This window comes from Nerophis ophidion, linkage group LG07 (genome assembly GCF_033978795.1).
Source record: "Nerophis ophidion isolate RoL-2023_Sa linkage group LG07, RoL_Noph_v1.0, whole genome shotgun sequence".
Lineage (NCBI taxonomy): Eukaryota > Metazoa > Chordata > Actinopteri > Syngnathiformes > Syngnathidae > Nerophis > Nerophis ophidion.
The window spans coordinates 56,988,740-57,015,431 of NC_084617.1; the positions used below are offsets into that span (position 1 = coordinate 56,988,740).

Here is a 26,692-nt window from a genome sequence, read left to right on the forward strand (position 1 = left end):
CCAACCGGTAGGAGGCCACGGGGAAGACCCAGGACACGTTGGGAAGACTATGTCTCCCGGCTGGTCTGGGAACGCCTCGGGATCCCCCGGGAAGAGCTAGACGAAGTGGCTGGGGAGAGGGAAGTCTGGGTTTCCCTGCTTAGGCTGTTGCCCCCGCGACCCCACCTCGGAGAAGCGGAAGATGATGGATGGATGGATGGATGGTATGGTAAACATGCAATAAACAAATTAACATACTTTCCAAACAAATATTTTATTAAATTACAAATAAACACTTAAATGTCCATCAAATAGTAAATAGACAATAGATTTCACAGTAAAAAAAAAAACTGTCAGGTCAGTTGCCAGATATTTATTGGAAAAAAGCCCTGTCATACTGTTTATTCCATTTATAGTAGTACACTGTAACAGCAGCAACCTTACATTTTGTGATTATAAAGAACCGGAAGAATTTTATGGTAAAAAATTTGGGTTAGCATTTTTCCATTTACATTATACTGTAATATTCTGTAAAAAACACTGTATATTGTTTAGAAAAATTCTGGCAACAGAGGTGCTAGTTTATCTTTTACCGCAAAAGCCACAGTGTATGTAAAACATAATAATCAAACGCATAGGCAATTGTGTAATAAAATAATGAGGCAAATCCTCAAACATTTATATTTATATATTATTCATTGCTAGAAGTGGCTCTCTGATGGCGGCCATAAATGTGATGTTTCCCTCGAAAATAAGTTTGACACCCTTGTTTTAAGCCAATAAAATGCTGTACAAGAAATCAGGTGTTAGAGGTTTGAAAGAGGCTTTTGATTGAAATCACAATATATATATATATTTTTTTTAAGCTGACCCGTGTAGCAGCGTAGACTGAAGCTCCTTGCTTGACCAAGATGTCTGCAATGCCAACATGTCCCTCCTGTGCCACAAGGTGGAGCGGAGTCAGTCCACTCTAGAAAGAGAAAACCAAAACATCAAATATGCCGTTTTAATCACAAACTCACACAGATATGTCTCTTTTAAAATGGTCCTCTTACCTTGTTGCCAAGGTTGACGTTAGCCTGCTTGGAAATAAGCAGAGAGACCATATCGGGCCTTCCTTCCTGCGAGGCCAGGTGGAGAGGTGTGACTCCCTGTAGAGACTCAGCATTGGCTGACGCTCCATATTGCAACAGGCTGTTAGCCACCTCCATCTGATTCTGCTTGGATGCAATATGGAGGGCGGTGTAGCCATTCTAAAAGACACAAAGAGAGATAATGACTTATGGTGGCAAAGGACTTTTTTTTTAGTATGAATTGCATGTATGAATGCACTTTGTTGTGCCATACCCGGGCTGCACTATGTGGTGACCCTCCTTTGCTGACAAGCAGGTTGACAACATCCAGGTTGTTGTGATGCACGGCCACATGCAGTGGAGTCAGACCGTTCTGCAAGGATAGAGATGCTATCTGTCAACTTTTTCATTTTGGCTGGAACATCTCTTACATACTTTGAGTAAATATCTTGACATACAGAAGATGTAAAGCCTAATCAATAAAAGAAGGGGTCCATTTGTTGTCTTAACGAGCGACTTTATTCACGACATTAAAGCTACTCCAAGTGCTAACTGCTAGTCTCAAACACATACACAAAATGTCGAGAAATGAAAAAGTGCTGCAACCCGTAACTAATCACAACATAAAAACCACAGAACGGCTCCATTTCAAAAAGAGAGGTAAAACAAAAGTAGAGAAAAGAAGGAAAAAAATTATAAATAAATTCTACGATAACGTCGGATAAGCAGAAATGCACAAAGCCATGTTTGTTAACAGTACACGTCTAATGCTTCTTCAGCACATGCAGTGAGGAAACTTGTCAAAAAATGGCGCCATAGCACAAATAATAAAATACCTTTCCGTTTATGTTTGGTTCTGCGCAAGTCAGAGTAAAGTGTTCCGCCTGAGGTGTGATGCATGAAAATGCACGTAGTAATCAGATCCTTTTTTTCAGGGTCCATGTACACAGTAACATTGTAATCCAAATGATGATCAGATTAAATAATTGTTGCCCATGTAGACACTGCAGAAATGTATTTATTTTTACTTGCTGTATCAAAATCAATGTTGACAGAAATTATTGACCTATTCAAGGCTGTTATTCTCCAACCTTAAATATTACACTTAGTAGAAAAAACGTCATTTAGCTTAGATAATGAGCCGTATATTGGAATCTGGGATCCATTATTCAAATGTGTTATAACTATTAAATGAATCTAAAATATGGCGTATTTTATCTTTGTAAAAAATGTTGGACACAATGTGTTGTCAAGCTTATGAGATGTGATGCAAGTGTAAGCCACTGTGACAGTATTGTTCTTTTTTTCAAATGTTTTTATTCTATTTTTTATAAATGGCTCCAAAGACATGCACCTGGGGATAGGTTGATTGGCAACACTAAATTGGCCCTAGTGTGTGAATGTGAATGTGAATGTTATCTGTCTATCTGTGTTGGCCCTGTGATGAAGTGGCGACTTGTATCCCACTTTCGGCCCGAATACAGCTGAGATAGGCTCCAGCACACCCCGCGACCCCAAAAGGGACAAGCAGTAGAAAATAGATGGATGGATAAATGGCTGTGATGAAAATGTCAATGAGGGAATTCTAATAACTGCTATGTTGGAATTCATGTTAATATTGACACTTTTGTTGATATTATTAATTTTCTTTGGACTACTTTTTGATTGTTTTTGTCAGGCTTGCCCCTGACAGTTTGTTTGTGTTTTAGTTTTTCCTCTGTGTGTGTTTAGTATTCCCTGTCTTTAATTCCTGTCAGCGCTCTTATTGTCTGTTTCCTGTTTGTTTTCCCTGTGCGCTGCTTCCCCTCAGCTGCTGCTGATTGGCACCTGGCCACACCTCGTGTCAATCAGCCCGCTCCTATTTCTACCTGCATTTGTCTTCCAGTCAGAGCTGGATTATTGTTGCTCTTGTCGTTGCTACCTGCCGTTTCGTGTCGTATCATATCGTGTCAATGCAGCGTTGCGGTAATCTATATTTGATAGTGGTTTGTACCTTATTGTATTTTGTTCCCTGCTTCCAAGTTTGTTTTCATATTATAAGTACGACTTCTGTTTCTTGCTCGATACCTGCTAGCTTCCACGCTAGGCATTTTTGTTTGTTATCTGCCTCGTGCGCGCTTTTTGTTGTACCCTTTGTTTGTTTTTGTCTTAGTGTTTTAAATAAAATCATGTTTTCCTGCATAATGCCTCCCTCCTTCTCTGCATCTTTGGGTTCGTTTACAACTAACTGACAATTTTGTGTCATGTTTGTGTGTCCTCTCAATTGCTCTGTTGTGTGAAGTGAAGTGAATTATATTTATATAGCGCTTTTTCTCTAGTGACTCATAGCGCTTTACATAGTGAAACCCAATATAATTTTTTTTTTTTTTTTGCATATAAACCAGTGTGGGTGGCACTGGGAGCAGGTGGGTAAATTGTCTTGCCCGAGGACACAACAGCAGTGACTAGGATGGCAGAAGCGGGGATCGAACCTGCAACCCTAAAGTTGCTGGCACGGTCGCTCTACCAATCGAGCTATACCGCTCCTGTTGATTGTTATTCTGAATGTTGCTGGGCTGGGTTTGGTTTTGGAATTGGAATTGTGTTATTGTATTATTGTGTATTATTTTGTTGGACTGACTCATAAAAAAAACTAAAAAACTAAAATAAAAATTCTACTCTGCAACTTATTTATTTAGCAATATTGCATACTTTGATTTTCCCTTTTTTTTTTTTTGTCCTGTCCAGCCTCTCAGGCAAATCATATAGTTGATGTAGATGCCCATATGGGCTGTTCAGATTTACTTTACAAAAGAGAAGTGTAGGATACTTCTCTTGTTGCCTTATTTGAATTTGACTTTAATAAATGTATTTATATTCTCATTTGGTGCAGCCAGGCCGGAGCAGGAGGGGATAGAAAGAGAAAAAAAGGAAGACAGAGGGGGAAATTGTGGGGATGAGAGGGGGATTAGACAGACGGACAAAAACAACAATAGCAAACACAACAATAACAACAAAAACAACAACAACAATAGAACAACACGAGCACATACGATATTTGCAAATATGATCGTAAAAGTGATAGCAAAGAAGCAGTTAGTGAAAAAAATGAATAATAATATAGAAATGACAATGATTATTTTTACACTACAACTGGAGCAATACAAATACCAATAGAAAAAGTGCTATTGATCATGAACAATACCAATAGTTTACCTCTATTATCCACAATACAGTTGTTCAAATGCAACAATACGTATACATAATGATAACTAGAAAGATGAATAAAAAAAATAAAATAAAAAAATAAAAAAAGGAATACCGAAAGATGGAGGGGGAGAGAAAGAGGCAACCTATATTATTCTTGTAGATTGTTATAGTAACAATGGGTTAAGCTTTGTCAGTATGCCATGTGCTGCCCATTAAAAAAAAAGCTAGTGTTATTTTTTACAAAAAGGCCATAAATCATAGGACAACCATAAAAAAAAAAAGCCTGAATAAATAGATAGATCTAAAGTTGTTAAAAGATTTCAACCATAAAACAAAATTATTAATTTAAAGGGGAACATTATCACCAGACCTATGTAAGCGTCAATATATACCTTGATTTGCAGAAAAAAGACCTTATGTTTTTTTAACTGATTTCCGAACTCTAAAAGGGTGAATTTGGCAATTTAAACGCGTTTCAATTGTTCGCCTGTCGGAGCGATGACCTTTCACCCGTGACGTCACAACAGGAAGCGACCCGCCATTTTTCTCAAACACATTACGCACACCAAGTCAAATCAGGTTTGTTATTTTCTGTTTTTTGGGCTGTTTTCCGTACCTTTGAGACATCATGCCTCGTCGGTGTGTTGTCGGAGGATGTAAGAACATGAACAGAGACGGATTCAAGTTGCAACAGTGGCCAAAAGATGCGAAAGTCCCTCGTTTGTTCTGCACACTGTACCGACGACAGCTATGCTACGACAGAGATGGCACAGAGATGGCAAGAATGTGTGGATATCCTGCGACACTCAAAGCAGATGCATTTCCAATGATAAAATCAACGAAATCACAAAGGTGAGTTTTGTTGATGTTATTGACTTATGTGGAGTGCTAATCAGACATATTTGGTCAACGCATGACTGCAAGCTAATCGATGCTAACATGCTATTTAGGCTAGCTGTATGTGCATATTGCATCATTATGCCTCATTTGTAGCTATATTTTCAGCCAGCCTTTCCCTCCACCCACAGTTAATGCCAAACAAACACATACCAATCATTGGTTGGAAGGCGATCGCCGAATTCGTCCGCGCTTCCTCCCGTGTCGCTGTCTGTCGTGATATGGCTCAAAAGCTTCTGTTTCTTCTTTAATTTCGTTTTCGGTACCTGCCTCCACACTCCAACCATCCGTTTCAATACATGCGTAATCTGTTGAATCGCTTACGCCGCAGAAATCCGAGTCTGAATCCAAGCTACTATGCTATACCTTTCTGTGCTATCCGCCATGTTTGTTTCTGGTGGCTTCACGCAGTGACGTCACAGGATAATAGACGGGTGGATATAGCGATGGTGTAAATCAGGCACTTTGAAGCCGTTTTTCGGGATATTGCGTGATGGGTAAAATTTTGAGAAAAACTTCGAAAAATAAAATAAGCCACTGGGAACTAATTTTTATTGGTTTTAACCATTCAGAAATTGTGATAATGTTCCCCTTTAACTTTTGACACTTTTATGAGCGGGTGCCTTTTTGACCCTGATAGTAATCGTCAATTATAAGGTTGAACAAAGGTTAGGAAGTCCGAAAAACCACATATGTAAAAAAGTGTCCCTTGCCTTTCCAGCAGCATTTGGGTTAGCTCCTCTCTCCAACAACAGCTCGGCAACATCCACCTTGCCATACTTGGAAGCCACGTGAAGAGGAGTAAAGCCTTTCTGCAAAGACACCACACAAGGGCGTTTGACAGTCTCACACAACCAAACATGTCCATCAAATAGCCATGGAGGACTAAATACCTTAGTCATCTTAGTTTGCTGCGCTTCCATGTCCAACAGGATGCGCACGGTTTGCACATGTCCCTCCCGGGCAGCGATGTGAAGAGGAGTGTGTCCTGCTGTTGTTGTGGAGTTTGGTTTGGCTTTGTGCTCCAACAGCAGCTTCACAATGTCTTTGTGGCCCATTCGTGAAGCACAATGCAGCGGTGTTTGGTCATCCTGATGTATTGAATAATAATGAACAATGAGTGAAATACGGTTGCAAATTCCCACTCATAAAAGTGTAGCTACGGTATCGACCTTGGCCTTGGCATCCACTGGTGCTGCATTCTGTAGTAAAAATTCGGCCACTTCAAAGTGTCCTGCCCGAGATGCCATATGGAGAGGGGTCTCCACTTTCTGCTCGCCACACACAACGGACAGAATCAGATGAACTCAAAAGTCATCACTGCCTCACTTCTACAAACCCCGTTTCCAAATGAGTTGGGAAATTGTGTTAGATGTAAATATAAGCGGAATACAATGATTTGCAAATCATTTTCAACCCATATTCAGTTGAATGTGCTACAAAGACAACATATTTGATGTTCATACTGATAAGCATTTTTTTTTCTGCATTAACTTTAGAATTTGATGCCAGCAACACATGACAAAGAAGTTGGGAAAGGTGGCAATAGATACTGATAAAGTTGAGAAATTCTCATCAAACATTTATTTATGCAGGTGTGCAGGCTAATTGGGAACAGTTGGGTGCCACGATTGGGTATAAAAGCAGCTTCCATGAAATGCTAAGTAATTCACAGACAAGGATGGGGCGAGCTGTCGTATTTTGCGCTCATTAATGCGCCACACAGAACTGGACTGCAGACGGGCCAGGAAAGTACCCGCACTCTTTTACTACAAAAGCACGCTGTTTTAACACGTGGGTTGGCATTATCTTGCTGAAATAAGCAGGGGCGTCCATGATAACGTTGCTTGGATGACAACATATGTTGCTCCAAAACCTGTATGGACCTTTCAGCATTAATGGTGCCTTCACAGATGTGTAGGTTACCCATGCCTTGTCAACGAGGTATTGCAAGGAATTTAGGGATTTTACCATCTATGGTCCACAAAATCATCAAAAAGTTCAGAGAATCCGGAGAAATCACTGCACGTAAGCGATGGTATTACGGACCTTTGATCCCTCCCTCACTGCATCAAAAACCGACATCAGTGTGTAAAGGATATCACCACATGGGCTCAGGAACACGTCATAAAACCACTGTTAGTAACTACAGTTGGTCGTTAGTAAAGCCAAAACCCATTTATCAACAACACCAAGGAACGCCGCTGGCTTCGGTGGGCCCGAGCTCATCTAAGATGGACTGATGCAAAGTGGAAAGGTGTTCTGTTGTCTGACGAGTCCACATTTCAAAATATATTTAGAAACAGATGCTGGCTTTTGAAGTTTGCGCCTATAACAATCCGAATGGTTATTTTCCTCTTTGTTCTGGACGACACCACGTCCTATGGTTCTAAATATATTTTGAAATGTGGACTCGTCAGACTACTGAACACCTTTCCACTTTGCATCAGTCCATCCTAGGTGAGCTCGGGCCCAGCGAAGCCAGCGGCGTTCCTTGGTGTTGTTGCTAAATAGGTTTGGCTTTGCATAGTAGAGTTTTAACTTGCACTTACAGATGTAGCGACCAACTGTAGTTACTGACAGTGGTTTTATGAAGTGTTCCTGAGCCCATATTGTGATATCCTTTACACACTGATGTCGGTTTTTTATGCAGTACCGCCTGAGGGATCAAAGGTCCATAATACAATCGCTTACGTGCAGTGATTTCTCCAGAATCTCTGAACTTTTTGATGATTTTGTGGACCATAGATGGTAAAATCCCTAAATTCCTTGCAATAACTCGTTGAGAAATGTTGTTCAAAAACCGTTTGACAATTTGCTTACAAATTGGTGACCCTCACCCCATCCTTGTTTGTGAATCACTTAGCATTTAATGGAAGCTGTTTTTATACCCAATCATGGCACCCACCTGTTCCCAATTAGCCTGCACACCTGTGGGATGTTCCATATAAGTGTTTGATGAGCATTCCTCAACTTTATCAGTATTTATTGCCACTTTTCCCAACTTCTTTGTCACTTGTTGCTAGCATCAAATTAAAAAATTAATGATTATTTGAAAAAAAAAATGTTTATCAGTTTGAACATCAAATATGTTGTTTTTGTGGCATATTCAACTGAATATGGGTTGAAAATGATTTGCAAATCATTTTATTCCTTTTATATTTACATCTAACACAATTTCCCAACTCATATGGAAACGGGATTTGTATAACTCACCACATTGGATGCGCTTGGTGAAGCTCCTTTCTGCAGCAGGATCTTCACGATGTTGAGGTGACCCATGAAAGATGCCACGTGCAAGGGCGTCAAGCCGGACTGTTTGACAAGAGAAGTCATTTAGAAAGGCAACGGGCGTACAAAACGACGGGCTTTTACTTGGTTTCATGTGGCGGACACCTCACCTCAGTCACCGCCTCTAATGATGCTCCATGTTTGAGTAGAAGATCTATCACACGCATGTGGTTCTTTTTACAAGCAATATGCAACGGAGTAAAGCCATTCTGAAGAGAGGAAAGAGGATTCAACTTTACGACTGAACCAAATCAATGGTGTGCCGTCCGGGCCAGCAAGACCTTCTCTGCTGGCCGAACATAACCAGAAATCATAATCATAATTAAAGTTAATCAATCAATCAATGTTTATTTATAAAGCCCTAAAACACAAGTGTCTCAAAGGGTTGCACATCCGCGGTACAGAGCCCACATAAGGGCAAGGAAAAACTCACCCCAGTGGGACGTCGGTGACAGTGACTATGAGAAACCATGGAGAGGATCGTGAATTTGGGCAACCCCCCCCCAGGGGAGACCGAAAGCAATGGATGTCGAGCGGGTCTAACATGATAAAATGACATGGTGGGTGCCCCGGGACGCGCGCGGCACGCAGTGGAACTTGTGGAAATCCATCCCGTCTGTGATTTTCCACCTTTTTTGAACTTTTTCCCACTTTTCCTAAATTTAAATAAATAAATAAATGGGTTGTACTTGTAAAGCGCTTTTCTACCTTCAAGGTACTCAAAGCGCTTTGACACTACTTCCACATTTACCCATTCACACACACATTCACACACTGATGGAGGGAGCTGCCATGCAAGGCGCCAACTAGCACCCATCAGGAGCAAGGGTGAAGTGTCTTGCTCAGGACACAACGGACGTGACGAGGTTGGATTTGAACCAGGGCCCCTCGGGTTGCGCACGGCCACTCTCCCACTGCGCCACGCCGTCCCAAATTTCTCTCCCTTCTTTTGGTGGGCCTCTGCTGGGTGCCTTTTGGACATACCCGGGGCCCCGAGACGCACACGGTGGGGCTTGTGGAGATAATTTTTAAATTTACTTTCCTTGAATATTTAAAAGTATTCATATTCTCTTCATGTCATATTAAACTCCGTCCAGTGCTGTTGTTGTTCGTTTTAGTTTGTATCCAATCAGAATTCAGCTAGCTTATGTTGCCATGCTGTACCAAATCTGCCAGAGGCCTTCAGAATCAACAATGCAGGCGTCCATGCACTCTAAGCGATTTGGGACATACAGTTGATAGACAGTTACGATAGCCAATCAGATCACGAGTTGTTGTCAGTAAGGCCTGTCAGTAAGGATGGCCTCATGTTGAACGTGCTATCGTAATGTAACGACGCTAGTGCCGTTAGCATGAGCTAATATGCTAACACTTTTACGAGTGTCTGTGTTAGTATTATCAATTTAAAATTGCATTATTTTATTTAATTTTTGTATTGTTTCAGTTTCACAAATTCCTCAGTAAACTCACCAAGACGTCCAGGTGAAGTTATTGAGTCTGTTTATCTGATTGTAGAGCTAGCTTCCGCAGCTAGTGGGTCCATAATGATGACTTTTGTGTTGTTTGATCCGCCGTTTTACTGCCGTTTTACAGACACCGTTCCATGTGTGATGTCTGTCGGAGTGTTTTCATGCATATTTTTTCGTGCTATCCTAATGTAATGACGCTAGCGCCACTAGCATTAGCTACTATGCTACCACATTTACGAGTGTCTGTGTTTGTATTATTAATTTATAATTCCATTATTTTAGTATTGTTACAGTTTCACAAATTCCTCAGTAAATTCACCAAAACGGTATTGAGTCTGTTTAGCTGATTGGAGAGCTAACTTCTATTATATCTAAAAGTATTCATATTCTCTTTGTGTCATATTATACTCAGTCCAGTGCTGTTGTTGTTCGTTTTAGTTTGTATCCAATCAGAATTCAGCTAGCTTATGTTGCCATGCTGTACCAAATCTGCCAGAGGCTTTCAGAATCAACAATGTAGGCGTCCATGCACTCTAAGCGATTGTGGACATACAGTTGATAGACAGTTACGATAGCCAATCAGATCACGCGTTGTTGCCAGTAAGGCCAGTCAGTAAGGATGGCCTCATGTTGAACGTGCTATCATAATGTAATGACGCTAGTGCCGTTAGCATTAGCTAATATGCTAACACTTTTACGAGTGTCTGTGTTAGTATTATTAATTTAAAATTGCATTATTTTATTTTATTTTTGTATTGTTTCAGTTTCACAAATTCCTCAGTAAACTCACCAAGACGTCCAGGTGAAGTTATTGAGTCTGTTTATCTGATTGTAGAGCTAGCTTCCGCAGCTAGTGGGTCCATAATGATGACTTTTGTTTTGTTTGATCCGCCGTTTTACTGCCGTTTTACAGACACTGTACCATGTGTGATGTCTGTCAGAGTGTTTTCATGCATATTTTTTCGTGCTATCCTAATGTAATGACGCTAGCGCCGCTAGCATTAGCTACTATGCTACCACATTTACGAGTGTCTGTGTTTGTATTATTAATTTATAATTGCATTATTTTAGTATTGTTACAGTTTCACAAATTCCTTAGTAAATTCACCAAAACATTGTTGAGTCTGTTTAGCTGATTGGAGAGCTAGCTTCCGCAGCTAGTGAGTCAATGATAATAATAATAATAATAATAATATTGAATTACATATGTAACGCACTTAACATTTGTTAAAATCTCAAAGTGCTATAAAGTAGACAATAATTTTTTTAATAAATTAAAAAAGGTAAAAAATAAAAATAGAAAGTTAAAATATATAACAAAAAAATTTAATAGAAATGTAACATGGAAAACACTAGATAAACACCTGATAAAACATAGAAACATAGATACCAATAGAAATAAAAATACGAACGCGCTGGATAAAACAGATAGACAACCAGTGCATTCAAAAACAAGAAGGCAGAGAAATTAGATACAAGTTGTGCTAAAAAGCTGGGTTTTTAGTCCCTTCCTAAAATGGTCGACCGACTGTGGTGCTCTCAGATGGTCGGGGAGAGCGTTCCAGAGTTCGGGTGCGGTCGAGCAGAAAGGCCGGCAGCCCATTGTTTGTAGGTTTGTCCTGATGGGGTTGAAGAGTGGATGTTGCGGGTAGGAGCTTGAGGGGAAACTAGGTCCTTGAGGTAGGAGGGGGCATTGCCGTAGATGCATCGATGTGTTAGCAGGTTAATCTTGAATGAAGATGACTTCTGTTTTGTTTGATCAGCCGTTTTACTGCGGTTTTACTGACACAGTTTGGAAGCAATTGAGGTTTGTAAATAAACATTTACAGAATCTTTCTGTGTGAATAACTCATTTCACGACGTACAGTATATATCTGCGGCGTATAGCCTGGTGCGGCTAATCTATGGACAAAATGTTTTTTCTACAATTTAGTGAGTGCGGCTTTTATCCCGGTGAGCTCTACGGTCTAGAAAATACGGTAATAGCTTTGAGTCAGTATTTTTGTAAAACCAACTTTTTTTTGACAAAACTTTTGTAAGACCTCTCATTAGATTGTGCAGATGCAATCGATGCTGTGGATGGTCATTTTACTGAATATATAGTAACCCATTGTTACTATAACAATCTACAAGATTAATATAGGTTGCCTCTCTCTCTTCCCCTCCATCTTTCGGTATTCCTTTTTTTTAATTATTTTTTTATTTATCTTTCTAGTTATCATTATGTATACGTATTGGTGCATTTGAACAACTGTATTGTTGACAATAGAGGTAAACTATTGGTATTGTTCTTGATCAATAGCACTTTTTCTATTGGTATTTGTATTGCTCCAGTTGTAGTGTAAAAATGCTCATTGTCATTACTATATTATTATTTATTTCACTAACTGCTTCTTTGTTATCACTTTTACGATCATATTTGTACATATCGTATGTGCTGGTGTTGTTCTATTGTTGTTGTTGTTATTGTTGTGTTTCCTGTTGTTGTTTTTGTCTCTCTGTTTAATCCCCCTCTAATCCCCACAATTTTCCCCTCTCTCTTCATTTTTTTATCTTTCTATCCCCTCCTGCTCCGGCCAGGCTGCACCAAATGATAATATAAATACATTTAGTAAAGTCAAATTCAAATAAGGCAACAAGAAAAGTGTCCTACACTTCTCTTTTGTAAAGTAAATCTGAACAGCCGATATGGGCATCTACATCAACTATATGATTTGCCTGAGAAGCTGGACAGGACAAAAAAATAAAAAAATAAAAATAAGAAAATAGTATTTGTGCAACCGTGAAGCTCACTGACCAGTGCCCGCGAGTTGGGTTTGGCCCCCTTGTCCAGCAGAACTTTGGCCATTCTGTGGTGTCCGCAGTGTGCAGCCACATGCAGAGGTGTCAGGTGATCCAGCGTGATGTCATCAATGCCTGCGTTATACTGAAGTAGCTGCTTGACACAGTCCATGTGGTCCCCCTGTGCCGCCATGTGGATTGGGGACAGGCCGTTCTGCAAAACAGAGTTGTTGACTTTTACATCTTTGGCAGGGTAGCAGTTTGGCAGGATAATGACAAAGATGATTTAATCTTGCATGTTGCTTTCCAAACAAGTTATCACAACAATATTTCAGTTGAATCACCTTGGTCTTTGCCTGGATGGGGGCTCCATTGTCAAGAAGAATCTCTATGATCCTGACATGACCGTTTCTGGCTGCACAGTGCAGAGGAGTGAGCTCATCCTGGGCAGAGACAGGCTGCATCAATTAGTGGAAGTGGGGAACATGAGGAGATTAAGAGAATGTGCTAAGGTGCAGCACCTTGGTCTTGGCATCTATTTGTGCTCCTCGATCCAGCAGGAGTCGGACCATGATCACATTCCCTCGTCTGGATGCGATGTGAAGGGGTGTGATGCCGTTCTGCGGTCAAATACAGATTAGGGATGGGCGATGTGGCCCTAAGTCTATATTGTGATATATAACAGCTTATTGCAATAACGATGTATTATCTTGTATTTAAATGACTATAGAAACATTTCGAAAATGGGTTACGAAGGCTTAATTTAGCTGCTGACATATGCGGTAACATATTGCATAATTACCAGTTGCAGTGTTTTGTCAAAACTATTGTTATTAATCTACTTGTGTATCTACTCATAATATGTGGTTACTATTGGCTCTAACATGGTTCTATCTACACTTCAGTTAAACTCTAATGAGTACGTATTTTTCTGTTGTTTGGATGTTTCACATTAGTTTTAAACGGTACCACAATTGTGGGTATCAATGCAATGCCAAGTAATTAAAGGGGCAGTATTAGTCATTTCGTGAAATTTCCAAGATCAATGAATGATTCAAATTTTGATCATAGTTATAATCAGATGAAAACACAGTATGGCAATGTGACAATATTACTTAAATTAAAATATATTTAACTATTTTGCTTAAATCCTTTGGTTTAAGGCCTACTGAAACCCACTACTACCGACCACGTAGTCTGATAGTTTATACATCAATGATGAAATATTAACATTGCAACACATGCTAATACGGCCTTTTTAGTTTATTAAATTGCAATTTTAAATTTCCTGCGAAGTGTCCTGTTGAAAACGTCGCAGAATGCTGACGTGTACGCGTGACGTCACGGACTGTTAAGAAATATTAGCGCTGCACAAAAAATCAATGTCTATGTCTATCTAATAACCTTTAAACTGCAACAGAGCCTGATACATCCTCTGCACCAGTGTTTTTCAACCACCGGGCCGTGGCACACTAGTGTACCGTGAGATATTGTTTGGTGTGCCGTGGGAGACTATGTATTTTCACCTATCCATCCATCCATTTTCTACTGCTTGTCCCTTTTGGGGTCGCGGGAGGTTCTGGAGCCTATCTCAGCTGCATTCGGGCGGAAGGTGGGACACACCCTGGTCATGTCGCCACCTCATCACAGGGCCAACACAGATAGACAGACAACATTAAAGGCCTACTGAAACCCACTACTACCCACCACGCAGTCTGATAGTTTATATATCAATGATGAAATATTAACATTGCAACACATGCCAATACGGCCTTTTTAGTTTACTAAATTGCAATTTTAAATTTTCCTGGACTTTTTTCTTGAAAACGTCGCGTAATGATGACGTGTTCACTTGACGTCACGGGCTGTTAGGAAATATGAGCGCTGCGCACACACACAGCTAAAAGTCGTCTGCTTTAACCGCATAGTTACACAGTATTTTGGACATCTGTGTTGCTGAATCTTTTGCAATTTGTTCAATTAATACTGTAGAAGTCAAAGTAGAAAGATGGAATTGGGAAGCTTTAGCCTTTAGCCACACAAACACACGGTGATTCCTTGTTTAAAATTCCCGGAGGTGAAACTTTACTATGGATCAGAGCGGTCAAGCGAACATGGATCCAGATCACTTGTCAACCAGCAGTTTTCGGTGAGAAAATTGTGGTAAAAAGTCGCCACTCAGCTGAGCTTGTGCCGTCCGTACAGCTGCCGTCGACTTCCATCAGACACTGGCGTCAACACGCCCGTGGATACACTCTTCCGACTATCAGGTAATATTAAACTCACTAAAACACTAGCAACACAATAGAAAGATCAGGGATTTCCCAGAATTATCCTAGTAAATGTGTCTAAAAACATCTGAATCCGTCCCAATGCAATCACGTTTTTTTTAATTTTATTTTATTTTATTATTATATTTCTATTCCGTCGCTATCAATATCCTCAAACACAAATCTTTCATCCTCGCTCAAATTAATGGGGAAATTGTGTTTTTTTTTTTTGGAGGCTCCAATTAAAAACAATGTGAGGATGTGAGGAGCCATCAACATGTGATGTCATCGTCTGCGACTTCCGGCAGAGGCAGGGCTTTTCTGTTAGCGACCAAAAGTTACGAACTTTATCGTCGATGTTCTCTACTAAATCTTTTCAGCAAAAATATGGCAATATCGCAAAATGATCAAGTATGACACATAGAATGGACCTGCTATCCCCGTTTAAATAAGAAAATCTAATTTCAGTAGGCCTTTAAAGGACCTATTTCCTGGGTTTGCAAACAATGAAAAAAACAACAAAATACTTTTAACAATAAAAAAAATCAATCGAAGCACTGAAGTATCGACTATATAGAGCAGGGATGGGCAAACCTTTTGGCTCAGGGGCCACATAGGCGTTTGAAATTTGATATCATATCTGTTAGAACTAAGAGTAGGCTTCTCACACATGGGCTATTTTAATCATAATACATCTATTTTCAACAATATCATATCCGAACCTCAAAGAAACATACAAATGGTATTAAAGGGTTAATTAACATTCTCTTTTAGTGGGAGCAGTGTTGTTGATCACCCTTTTTTGCCTGTGCGTCCAAGTCTAGTATCAGTTTTGTTGTAGCAATTCTCAAAACATATATTTGCTCAATTCTGTTTTAATATTTGGCAGGCCGGACTAAAGGGACCAATGGACCGGATGCAGCCCGCAGGCCGTAGTTTTCCCACCCCTGATATAAAGACTTATTGGTTAGTGGTTAGCATATCCTCCTGCAGTGTGCAGTGTAGCATGTTTAGCTATTACACGTCCTCCAGTGATAATAATACTTGTAAGAAACAGTTTATTTGCCACCATGTTGGTGAGGACTGCTGACCAAAAAGTGGCTTTGCGCTGTGGAGGGACACTAGTTGTTTGCTTGCTTAAGAGAATGCTACCTTGCATCATTTATTTGTCACCGTTAAAAAGACACAGCTAGAATGAGTCATCAACAACATGCATTATCATGATATGATGATAGTATTAAATGCTCAGGTGTCGCACAGGTGTCAAACTCATGGCCTGGGGCCAAATCTGATCCGCCACATGATTTAAAGTGGCCCGCTGCATCTTTTTATGTGGTCCACAGATTTATTTGATGTGGCCTGCTGCATATTTTATGTGTTACGCCGTTTTAATTTTCTACAACATTTTACGTGATAAGCTGCCTAATTAATGTGGCCAGCAAAAAAAAAAAAGGCTGGAAATTGTAAAGCACTTTTTGACTAAATGTGTGCAATATTCTTTCAAATTTACTGCATCGAATTGCATACGTTGTTCACTTTAATATCATCTGATCCTGCAACGAGCAAAGCAAGCTATCCATCAATGTATGAGTAAAAATAATAGTAATTAACAAGAGTTTCATATGCAGATTGTGTAACGAAACCACTTTATATTTAGTTTCATATATAGTCACTGTTAAAAGCAGCCCCTTTTGGCGCAGCCATAATTGCAATGTGGCCATCAATAAAAACAAGTTTGACACCTCTGCTCTTTTTTCTGTTAAATTGATACTATTTATATCGAATTACATCTCTATTGCGCAACCCTATTACACATCTGATCCACCACATGATTTAAATTGGTCCGCTGAATCTTTTTATCCAACCCGCTGCATCTTTTTATGTGGTCCACCGCCTCATTTAATGTGGCCTGCTGCATATTTTATGTGTTATACCGTTTTAATTTATGTGATCCACAACATCATTTTACGTGATATGCTGCCTAATTTATGTGGCTTGCAAAAAAATAAAAAGGCTGGAAATGATAAAGCACTTTCGAACTAAATGTATGTAATATTTTTCTAAATTTTGACAGAAAAATGTACTGCATCCAATTGCATATGTTGTTCACTTTAATATTATCTGATTCTGCAGCAATCAGAGCAATGTGTCCATCAATGTGTTAGTAAAAAAAATAGTAATTAACAAAAGTTGCACATGCAGATTGTGTAACGAAACTATTCTACATTTATTTTCATATATAGTCACTGTTAAAATCCGCCCCTTTTCGGGCAGCCATAGTTGGAATGTGGCCCTTTTGTCTGCCAAATGTATGCTATTTATATCGTATTATGTCTATATTGTACCACATTATTACACATGCATATTAACTAAGTAAAACAATATACAGTAATTCCATACCTTTGGGGTGAAATTGACATTGGCTCCTCTGTTGAGAAGAAGTTGAGCCACGTTTAAGTTTTCATAGTGTGCAGCAATGTGGAGTGGTGTGAATCCAGTCTGCAGAGACACACCAATTAGTTACCTGTCACTCTTTAAGTGTGTTATTTGAATTAAGCACCCAGACGGTAGCAGCCCAACACACCCACGTCAGAATCAGAAATACTTTAATAAACCCCTAAAATTCTTAATAATCTCTTAAGATTTCCCGCACTAGCCTATTCAAGAGCAGACAAACATTACAGGGAGACAGAACAGGATTGCTGACGGGTCTGCCAACTTCCGGCACCCCTTACAAAAACGGTGAGAAACAGGTAAACGCTGGAGGACGGGGGATGAGAAAAAATAATTCAGTTTAAGCCTGGGCCAAGGAAAAAAACGCTCATAGCCATTGCACACAAATGTGTGTAAAAGGGAAACATTGAAGAACACAAAGGACATTAAAGTCATTAACAAAAGGCCTTAGTGGCCACATACGCGGACAGCACCTTTTAGCTCTTATTTCCCAAATTGTGTCATCTACTGTGGCCCTTGTGTGGACAGTTAAACTGCCACCTGGTGGTGTCAGAAGAGTATAAAATACAATGGAATTTGGGAAAAAAAATATTTTGTGGGGCGGAGCATGGCCAGAAACAGGAGCAGACCCAACAAAGCAACCAAGAGAGCCGACTCCACCCTCGGTGCACACATACCTTGCTGAGCACGTCAGGGTTCGGGTCGTTCTGCAGAAGCACCGCAGCCGTGCGTGTATCGTCATTGCGCGCTGCAATGTGCAACGCGGGGAGGCGGACTTTCCCCTTGGTGCCATAGTTGATGAGCAGGGCAACAATATTCTCATGGCCTTGCTGCAGAGCCACCGCCAGAGGGGTAAATCCGTCCTGCAGCACAGAGAGGACACTCAGAAGGAAGGTTGATTACATAGTGACAATTAGACAGGTGGGGGGGGGAAGCTAATGAGTACACAACACAATGGAACGACAGCACGTCAGGATCAGCAGGATAGAATTGAGGAATTTGTCGGATCGCTGATTGCAAACGTCTCTCAATCTTTGGTACCTCGGTTGGGACGCTCTGATTAGCCCCATTCTCCAGAAGAAACTTCACAACCTCTAGATGGTTTTCTTGTGCAGCCATGTAGAGTGGAGTGAAACCCTTCTGTCTCAGAAACACGCACAACAGACACACACACACACGCGCACACACACACACACACACACACAGCAGAGAAGCCACAAGCAAACCAGAGCAACACGAAAATAGAAAGTTACAGACACACACAAAGATGCAACACCAATACACAGAAATAAAGGCGCAGCAGACGTCATTGCTATCGTCAGTACAATGGCTGCACACTATAGGTGCTTGATTGAAAAGCTGACAGATCGTAGCTGAGAGAGACAACGCAGCACGGAGCCTCACCTGGGATTGAGCGTTGACGTTGGCCCCGTAGTTAACCAGCTCCGTGACCACCTGCTCTTGGCCTGCCAGGGCCGCAATGTGCAGGGCCGTGTTTCCTTTCTGGGTGAACACAGACAGAAAACAGTCTGGTCATACGTATGCCAGCATCATGTACCTTCCATTTTGTCCACCAGCAACGCTGAGATCATGGTTCATGCGTTCGTTACGTCTCGTCTCGATTGCTGTAACGTATTATTTTCGGGTCTCCCTATGTCTAGCATTAAAAGATTACAGCTGGTACAAAATGTGGCTGCTAGACTTTTGACAAGAACAAGAACATGTTGATCATATTACTGGCTCACCGGCACTGGCTTCCTGTGCACTTAAGATGTGACTTCAAGGTTTTACTACTTACGTATAAATTATTAAAGCAGGGGTGTCAAACTCAAATACAGAGTGGGCCAAAATTTAAAACTGAACAAAGCCACCAAGGTTGAACAAATGCACCTTTTAATAGGGACCCAAACAAGTTTTGCATTGAATATTAAACAAACAAGGCTTATATAACTTTATAGTCACATGCAAAATCGAGTTTCAAATTATAATAATAATGATTAAAAATATCAATGGCATATCAAATAAAATTTTAATAAAAATTGGGGGGGCGGGGTTTGGTGGTAGCGGGGATGTATATTGTAGCGTCCCGGAAGAGTTAGTGCTGCAAGGGGTTCTGGGTATTTCTTCTGTTGTGTTTATGTTGTGCTACCGTGCGGATGTTCTCCCGAAATGTGTTTGTCATTCTTGTTTGGTTTGGCTTCACAGTGTGGCGCATATTTGTAAAAGTGTTAAAGTTGTTTACACGGCCACCCTCAGTGTGACCCTTATGGCTGTTGATCAAGTATGCCTTGCATTCACTTGTGTGTGTTAAAGCCGCATATATTCTGTGACTGGACCGGCACGTTGTTTGTATGGCGGAAAAGCGGATGCGTGACAACAGGCTGTAGAGGACGCTAAAGGCAGTGCCTTCAAGGCACGCCCCCAATATTGTTGTCTGGGTGGAAATCGGGAGAAATTCGGAAGAATGGTTGCCCCGGGAGATTTTTGGGAGGGGTACTGAACTTTGGGAGTCTCCCGGGAAAATCGTGAGGGTTGGCAAGTTTGAGTATCCGCGGTGAATGCAGTGTTACAGAGGCATCGACCCTGTATAATACCGGCGGGCCAGCTCTAATCCTAATTTTATATTACCTCAAGGGCCAAATGAAATTACACGGCGGGCCAAATTTGGCCCGCGGGCCAGAGTTTGACACCCAAGTACTAAAGGGTCTTGCTCCATTCTATCTTGCTGATTGTATCGTACCATATGTCCCGGCAAGAAATCTGCGTTCAAAGAACTCTGGCCTATTAGTGATTCCCAGAGCCCCAAAAAAGTCTGCGGGCTATAGAGCGTTTTCTATTCGGGCTTCAGTACTCTGGAATGCCCTCCCAGTTACAGTTAGAGATGCTACCCCAGTTGATCGGCCGTCTCTTTTCTGCTCTGCCCCCCTCTCCTTCGTGGAGGGGGGGGGGGGGGGGGGGGGGGGGCACAGATTAGGTGACCACAGATGACGCGCTAGCTGTTCAAAGTCGGGACCTGGGATAGACCACTTATCTGTGCATCAGTTGAGGAACTCTCTGCGCTGCTGACCTGTCTCCACTGAAGATGATCTCCTGCTGGTCCCACTATGGACTGGACTCTCACAATGTGGTCTAGAGCAGGGCTGCTCACACTTTTTCTGCAGGCGAGCTACTTTTCAATTGACCAAATCGAGGAGATCTACCTCATTCATATTTATAATTTATATTTATTTATTCATGAAAGAGACATTTTTTGTTAAGATCCGTATGCGGATTTTCTCATATTATTGTTGTTTCTGTTCCATTTTCATATGACTCTGCTGTTTGACATGCTTATTTCCTGTTTTTGTTCATTACCATGGTTACTCATCAGTTCACCTACTGCTCACGGCCCCGCACACCTGATACAGATAATCACCGTCGCTTTATAAGCCGTTCTCTTTTGTTTGTTCAGCCTGGGTTCATAATTTGCTTTTCACGCAACGAGTTACGCCTGCAATACTTTCATGTATGTATATTCTCGCTAAGCTTTTCACGTTAGCCATTGTTCATTCCAGTTCTCATGCTGAATGTTTTGTTTTCTCTTTTGTGCCTACGGGTCAGTTTAGTTTGCATTTTGTATCACCTAGTTCTCATACTAGCGTCTTTGGTTTCCTTTTGTTAGCTCCAGTGGTTTGTTTCTTAGATCCTTTATGTAGAATAAATCTGTTAAAACGTACCTTTGCTGTGTTCAATTTTGACGCATCCTCGAGGGAATCGAACCCGGTACCACGATGCCACGCAGGCGTAATAATTTTTGTTAACAAGTTAATGGTGTTTAATGATAATACAAGCATGTTTAACACATATAGATTCCTTTCTTTCATGAAGACAACAAATATAAGTTGGTGTATTACCTGATTCTGTTGACTTGCATTGATTGGAATCAGACAGTTGTGCTGATAACGTCCGCATTTTCAAATGGAGGAGAGAAAAAGTGCTCCTTTCTGTCCAATACCACATGAAAGTGGATGGATTTGGCATCTCATTTGTCCAACTTGCAAACTCGTTTTCAAACGCTTTGTTATGAGAGTAGCATATGTGTGTGTGGCTCTTTAATGTGTTGACAGCAGGTGAGTGATGTCAGTGAGTGTGTGGGCAAGCGAGGAGAGGGAGCGGTCGCTGAGGGCGGGGGAGAAATACATTGGCATCAAACTCCGTAGCTTGTTAGTTTGTGCACGCTAGCTTTCTGAGACTCTTATTTTGTTAGCACAGGCAGGAAGAAGCAGGTATAGTGAAGACAGGAACTGTGTAGTCGGTCTTTAGAGTTTTGACAGCAGGTACGGCCCAAGAGTCTGTTGAAATAAAAAGAGTTTCTATCCGTCCTAACCGTGATTTTTTTCTTAATAATGAGCTTGCAGCAGCCAGCGTCATATCACAAGATCCTCAGGTGCCGAGAATGTCAAACAACTGACGAAAGTGAAGTCTTGGTGAAGATTGATGATTGCTCATTTTTATGTCCATTTTTTTAATACCTGGCTTGCAATCGACTGACACACCCTCCGCGATCGACCGGTAGCTCGCGATCGACGTAATGCCCACCCCTGATCTAGAGCCACTCGACATCCATTTAACTGGTTGCTCAGGGGCGGGGCTCCCCACATCTGCGGTCCCCCAAGGTTTCCCATTGTAATCCCATTGGGTTGACTTTTTTCTTGCCCTGATTTGGGATCTGAGCCGAAGATGTTGTTGTGGCTTGTGCAGCCCTTTGAGACACTCATGATTTAGGGCTATATAAGTAAATTTGATTGATTGAATGATTAATATACGGGACGCGTGGCAACTATTACCACATGTAACACTGCTACCGACAGACTCATAGCAGATTATCAAAATTTCACAAACAATTGTTATTTTTGCTCATGAAAATGCAACTGGCACTCATTTCTCATATTATCATTTCGTTTTTGAGAAAAGGGTAAAAAGGTAAAAATACCGGTACTTAGAAGGCCCCCATTCCATCGCTACACTCGTTATGTTCCCCCCTCTTGGTGTGACGTCATCTACAGAACTGGATCCCCTTTCCCGACAGTGTGGCTAAAAGTATGTAAAACTATTATTTTGTTCACTTAATTGCTTTTTTGTTGTTGCCCTGGGCAAAGTGGCTAACTTTAGGAGCATCCATCCATCCATTTTCTACCGCTTATTCCCTTTCGAGGTCGCGGGGGGCGCTGGCGCCTATCTCAGCTATAATTGGGCGGAAGGCAGGGTACACCCTGGACAAGTTGCCACCTCATCGCAGGGCCAACACAGATAGACAGACAACATTCACACTCACATTCACACACTAGGGCCAATTTAATGTTGCCAATCAACCTATCCCCAGGTGCATGTCTTTGGAAGTGGGAGGAAGCCGGAGTACCCGGAGGGAACCCACGCATTCACGGGGACAACATGCAAACTCCACACAGAAAGATTTGAACCCAGGACTGGTTTCTTTGCACAACTACTCTGATTCAAGTTCTGAATTGAAGATTTAAATTTTTTTCCGATGAAAAAGCCGAAGAAGGCTGATTAGCCCCCAATCGCAGACTTCAACTGTATTGTTTTGAGCCTCAGGCCCAAGAGGGGGAGGCCCAAGAAGTGAAATTACTGTTTTTTTTCTACAATTGATAGAAAAAAAAAAAAAAATTTACTTGCAGATTGTTAGGCCTCCCCCTCCTCGGCTTAAGGCTCGAAACAATACAGTTAAAGTCTACGATTGGGGGATAATCGGCATTCTTCGGCTTCTGCATTGGAAAAAATATATAAATCTCCAACTCAGAACTTGAATTTCACTCCATAAAGGCCAATCCTGACTGGGGTATTTTTATTTGAATGTGCAAATAAAGTTGTTTGAAATAAAATCTGCTGGCTCCCTTTGTGAAACCGTATGGCATTGTAGCAACTGACCTGATGTGTGCGGCTACTAAGACTAATACAGCGCCTCTTGGCAGAATTTTTCTGTGTACAGTGCATCTGGAATGTAGTCACAGTGCTTTGCTTTTTCCACATTTAGAATTTTAGAATTTCTTTACATTTGCTGATAGGTTGATTGGCAACACTATATTGGCCCTAGTGTGTGAATGTGAGTGTGAATGTTGTCTGTCTATCTGTGTTGGCCCTGCGATGAGGTGGCGACTTGTCCAGGGTGTACCCCGCCTTCCGCCCGATTGTAGCTGAGATAGGTGCCAGCGCCCCCCGCGACCCCGAAAGGGAATAAGCGGTAGAAAATGGATGGATGGATTTACATTTGCTATCATATCCTCTTTTGTAAGATTGTTGAGGAACATCAAGTTGGGGTTTCAGTCTATGGTTCAATCCAAGTCTTCAACTGATCCATCATTTACTTCTAGAATCCTTTGTTCTATAACAGGGGTGTCAAACTCATTTTAGCTCAGGAGCCACGTGGAGGAAAATCTATTCCCAGGTGGGCCAGAATGGGAAAATCATGGCATTATAACTTAAAAATAAAGATAACTCCACTTTGGCCAAAAACAGAACAAGCACATTTTGAAAACGCACAAATAACAAATACTCCTCTGGACAAAACACTTCAAGTTTGCTGAAAATTCTAGTGCGGTTTCAAAAAACACAATGAGCTTAGACCAGTGGTTCTTAACCTGGGTTCAATCGAACCCTAGGGGTTCGGTGGGTCGGGCTGAGGGGTTCGACAGAGGTCAAAACACACCTGACTCATCGTGTAAATAAAAACTTCTCCCTATCAGCGTATTACGGATATGGCAACAGCAAAAGTCAGACTGATTTGCAGGTGTGTAATTTGTTGTGAGTTTATGCACTGTGTTGGTTTTATTGTTTGAACATTTTGTGCACCAGTAAAAAACACATGGTAACACTTTAGTATTGGGAACACATATTCACCATCAATTAGTTGTTTATTAACATGCAAATTAGTAACACATTGGCTCTTAACTAGTCATTATTAAGTACTTATTAATGCCTTATTTGGCATGAGCTTTTTTTAACCCTAACCCGAACCCTAACCAAATAACTCTAAATGAATCTTTGTTACTTAGAATATGTTCCCCGAGTGTCCGAAAAAACTCAAAATTAAGTATTTGTTACTTAGAATATGTTCCCCATTTTAAAGTGTTACAAAAACATATAACTTTGTCTTGAATTAAAAAAAAAAAGGAGGGTTCGGTGAATGCGCATATGAAACTGGTGGGGTTCGGTACCTCCAACAAGGTTAAGAACCACTGGCTTAGACTATATCTCAGTGTATCTACAAAGCCAGGATTAAAGGGGAACATTATCACCAGACCTATGTAAGCGTCAATATATACCTTGATGTTGCAGAAAAAAGACCATATATTTATTTAACCGATTTCCGAACTCTAAATGGGTGAATTTTGGCGAATTAAACGCCTTTCTGTTTATGGCTCTCAGAGCGATGACGTCAGTACGTGACCCTGCCTAGGCAAGAAAGGCGGCATTTTAATTTTTTCAAACATACAAACACCAGGTCTGAGCTCTGTTATTTTCCATTTTTTGGACTATTTTCTGGAACCTTGGAGACATCATGCCTCGTCGGTGTGTTGTCGGAGGGTGTAACAACACTAACAGGGAGGGATTCAAGTTGCACCACTGGCCCAAAGATGCGAAAGTGTCTGCCGCCAGACCCCCATTGAATGTGCCCGAGTGTCTGCACATTTTACCGGCGATGACAGACATGGCACAGAGATGTATGGATAACCTGCAGATGCATTTGCAACGATAAAGTCAACGAAATCACAAAGGTAAGTTTTGTTGATGTTGTTGACTTAAGTGCTAATCAGACATATTTGATCGCGGCATGACTGCCAGCTAATCGATGCTAACATGCGATTTAGGCTAGCTATATGTACATATGAAACTATATTATGTTTCCTTCCACCCACATTTAATCCGAAAAAAACACTTACCAATCGACGGATTTAAGTTGCTCCAGTGTCACAAGATGCGAAAGTCCTGATCGTTTGGTCCGCACATTTTACCGGCGCTGCTAACGCAGCTATTCGGCCATGCTATAGGCCACTTCATTAGGTACACCCATGCTATGGCCGAATAGCGTCAATAGCTATTCGCTCAATAGCTTCAGTTTCTTCTTCAACTTCATTTTCGCTATCTGCCTCCATACTCCAACCATCCGTTTCAATACATGCGTAATCCGTTGAATCGCTTAAGCCGCTGAAATCCGAGGCTGAATCCGAGCTAATGTCACTATATCTTGCTGTGCTATTCGCCATTGTTTGTTTACATTGGCAGCACTGTATGACGTCACAGTAGGAAAATAGACAGTGGCTTCGAGAGAGCAAAAATCAAGCACTTTAAAGCTTTTTTTAAGAATATTCCGGGACTGGTAAAATTTTGAAAAAAAATTCAACAAAAAAATAAGCCACTGAGAACTGATTTTTATGGGTTTTAACCCTTTTGAAATTGTGATAATCTTCCCCTTTAAACTTTAAGTCAGTCTTTCTGGAATTGAACAAAAAACACAACATGTAAACTCTTTGAGGTATTAAATACCCCCTTTGTCATGTCCACATATCAATCCAGTGCTACCTCCACAAACCGTAAGAAACGGAGGTAAAAACTATTCAAAAGGGTTAAGTTCACTTTTTTCGTGTTTTACAGAGATATATTGGTGCAACGAGGGTGCCAAATGACAATGTGTTTAAAGCAAAGGACATAAAACGTCAAGTTTTAAGCTTCATTTGGTCACAGTCGCCTTTACAGTGTACCTCTTGCTTGGCCCTGGTATAAACCGTTTGCTTGCCTAACAGAATTGCTATTGTGACATCCAGTGGACACATTTAGAACAGCAGTTTCTTTCGTTCAAATAAAAATGCTGCTCATTTAATACTTGGCAAACTCAGTAGGTTTGACACCCCTGTTTTATAATATACATACAGTATTCCCTGGAACATAGCCTGAATCAGTATCTAAAGTTTGGTTTTCTTTGAAATATCTACTGGGTGTTTTACCTTTGTGGTGGTCTCCAGTACAATTCCGTTGTGAAGTAACTCCAGCACCATTTTGACATGGCCTTCTTTCGAGGCCAGATGCAGCCCGTTGAGCCCATTCTGAGGGAGAAATCACATCATAGTGAAGGGTTTGCTCACTGAAAAAATACAATGACCTGAGATATCCACAAAGACACACGGAGAATAGACCATGCCACCTGATAACACCTTGGCTTAATGAAGAACTCACAAACCAAAGCAGGCCAATACTTACACTGGACACCACATTGATTATTAGCAAACACTAA

The 26,692-nt window shown here is 41.0% G+C and overlaps 1 protein-coding gene across 7 annotated transcripts in view; it reads right to left on the reverse strand.

The window, feature by feature from the left end:
• ank1a (ankyrin 1, erythrocytic a) overlaps window positions 1–26,692 on the reverse strand; it is a 314,583-nt gene that overhangs the window by 85,739 nt on the left and 202,152 nt on the right. For all 7 annotated transcript variants that reach the window (XM_061906616.1, XM_061906615.1, XM_061906614.1 and 4 more), the window contains exons 3-18: window positions 26,406–26,504; window positions 18,808–18,906; window positions 18,445–18,543; window positions 18,081–18,266; window positions 17,350–17,448; window positions 13,201–13,299; window positions 13,024–13,122; window positions 12,696–12,893; window positions 8,540–8,638; window positions 8,355–8,453; window positions 6,311–6,409; window positions 6,032–6,229; window positions 5,852–5,950; window positions 1,327–1,425; window positions 1,035–1,232; window positions 851–949 (exon numbers count right to left, since the gene is read on the reverse strand). In XM_061906616.1, coding sequence (XP_061762600.1) covers window positions 851–949; window positions 1,035–1,232; window positions 1,327–1,425; window positions 5,852–5,950; window positions 6,032–6,229; window positions 6,311–6,409; window positions 8,355–8,453; window positions 8,540–8,638; window positions 12,696–12,893; window positions 13,024–13,122; window positions 13,201–13,299; window positions 17,350–17,448; window positions 18,081–18,266; window positions 18,445–18,543; window positions 18,808–18,906; window positions 26,406–26,504 — 1,968 coding nt within the window. The remainder of the gene's footprint in view (window positions 1–850; window positions 950–1,034; window positions 1,233–1,326; window positions 1,426–5,851; window positions 5,951–6,031; window positions 6,230–6,310; window positions 6,410–8,354; window positions 8,454–8,539; window positions 8,639–12,695; window positions 12,894–13,023; window positions 13,123–13,200; window positions 13,300–17,349; window positions 17,449–18,080; window positions 18,267–18,444; window positions 18,544–18,807; window positions 18,907–26,405; window positions 26,505–26,692) is intronic.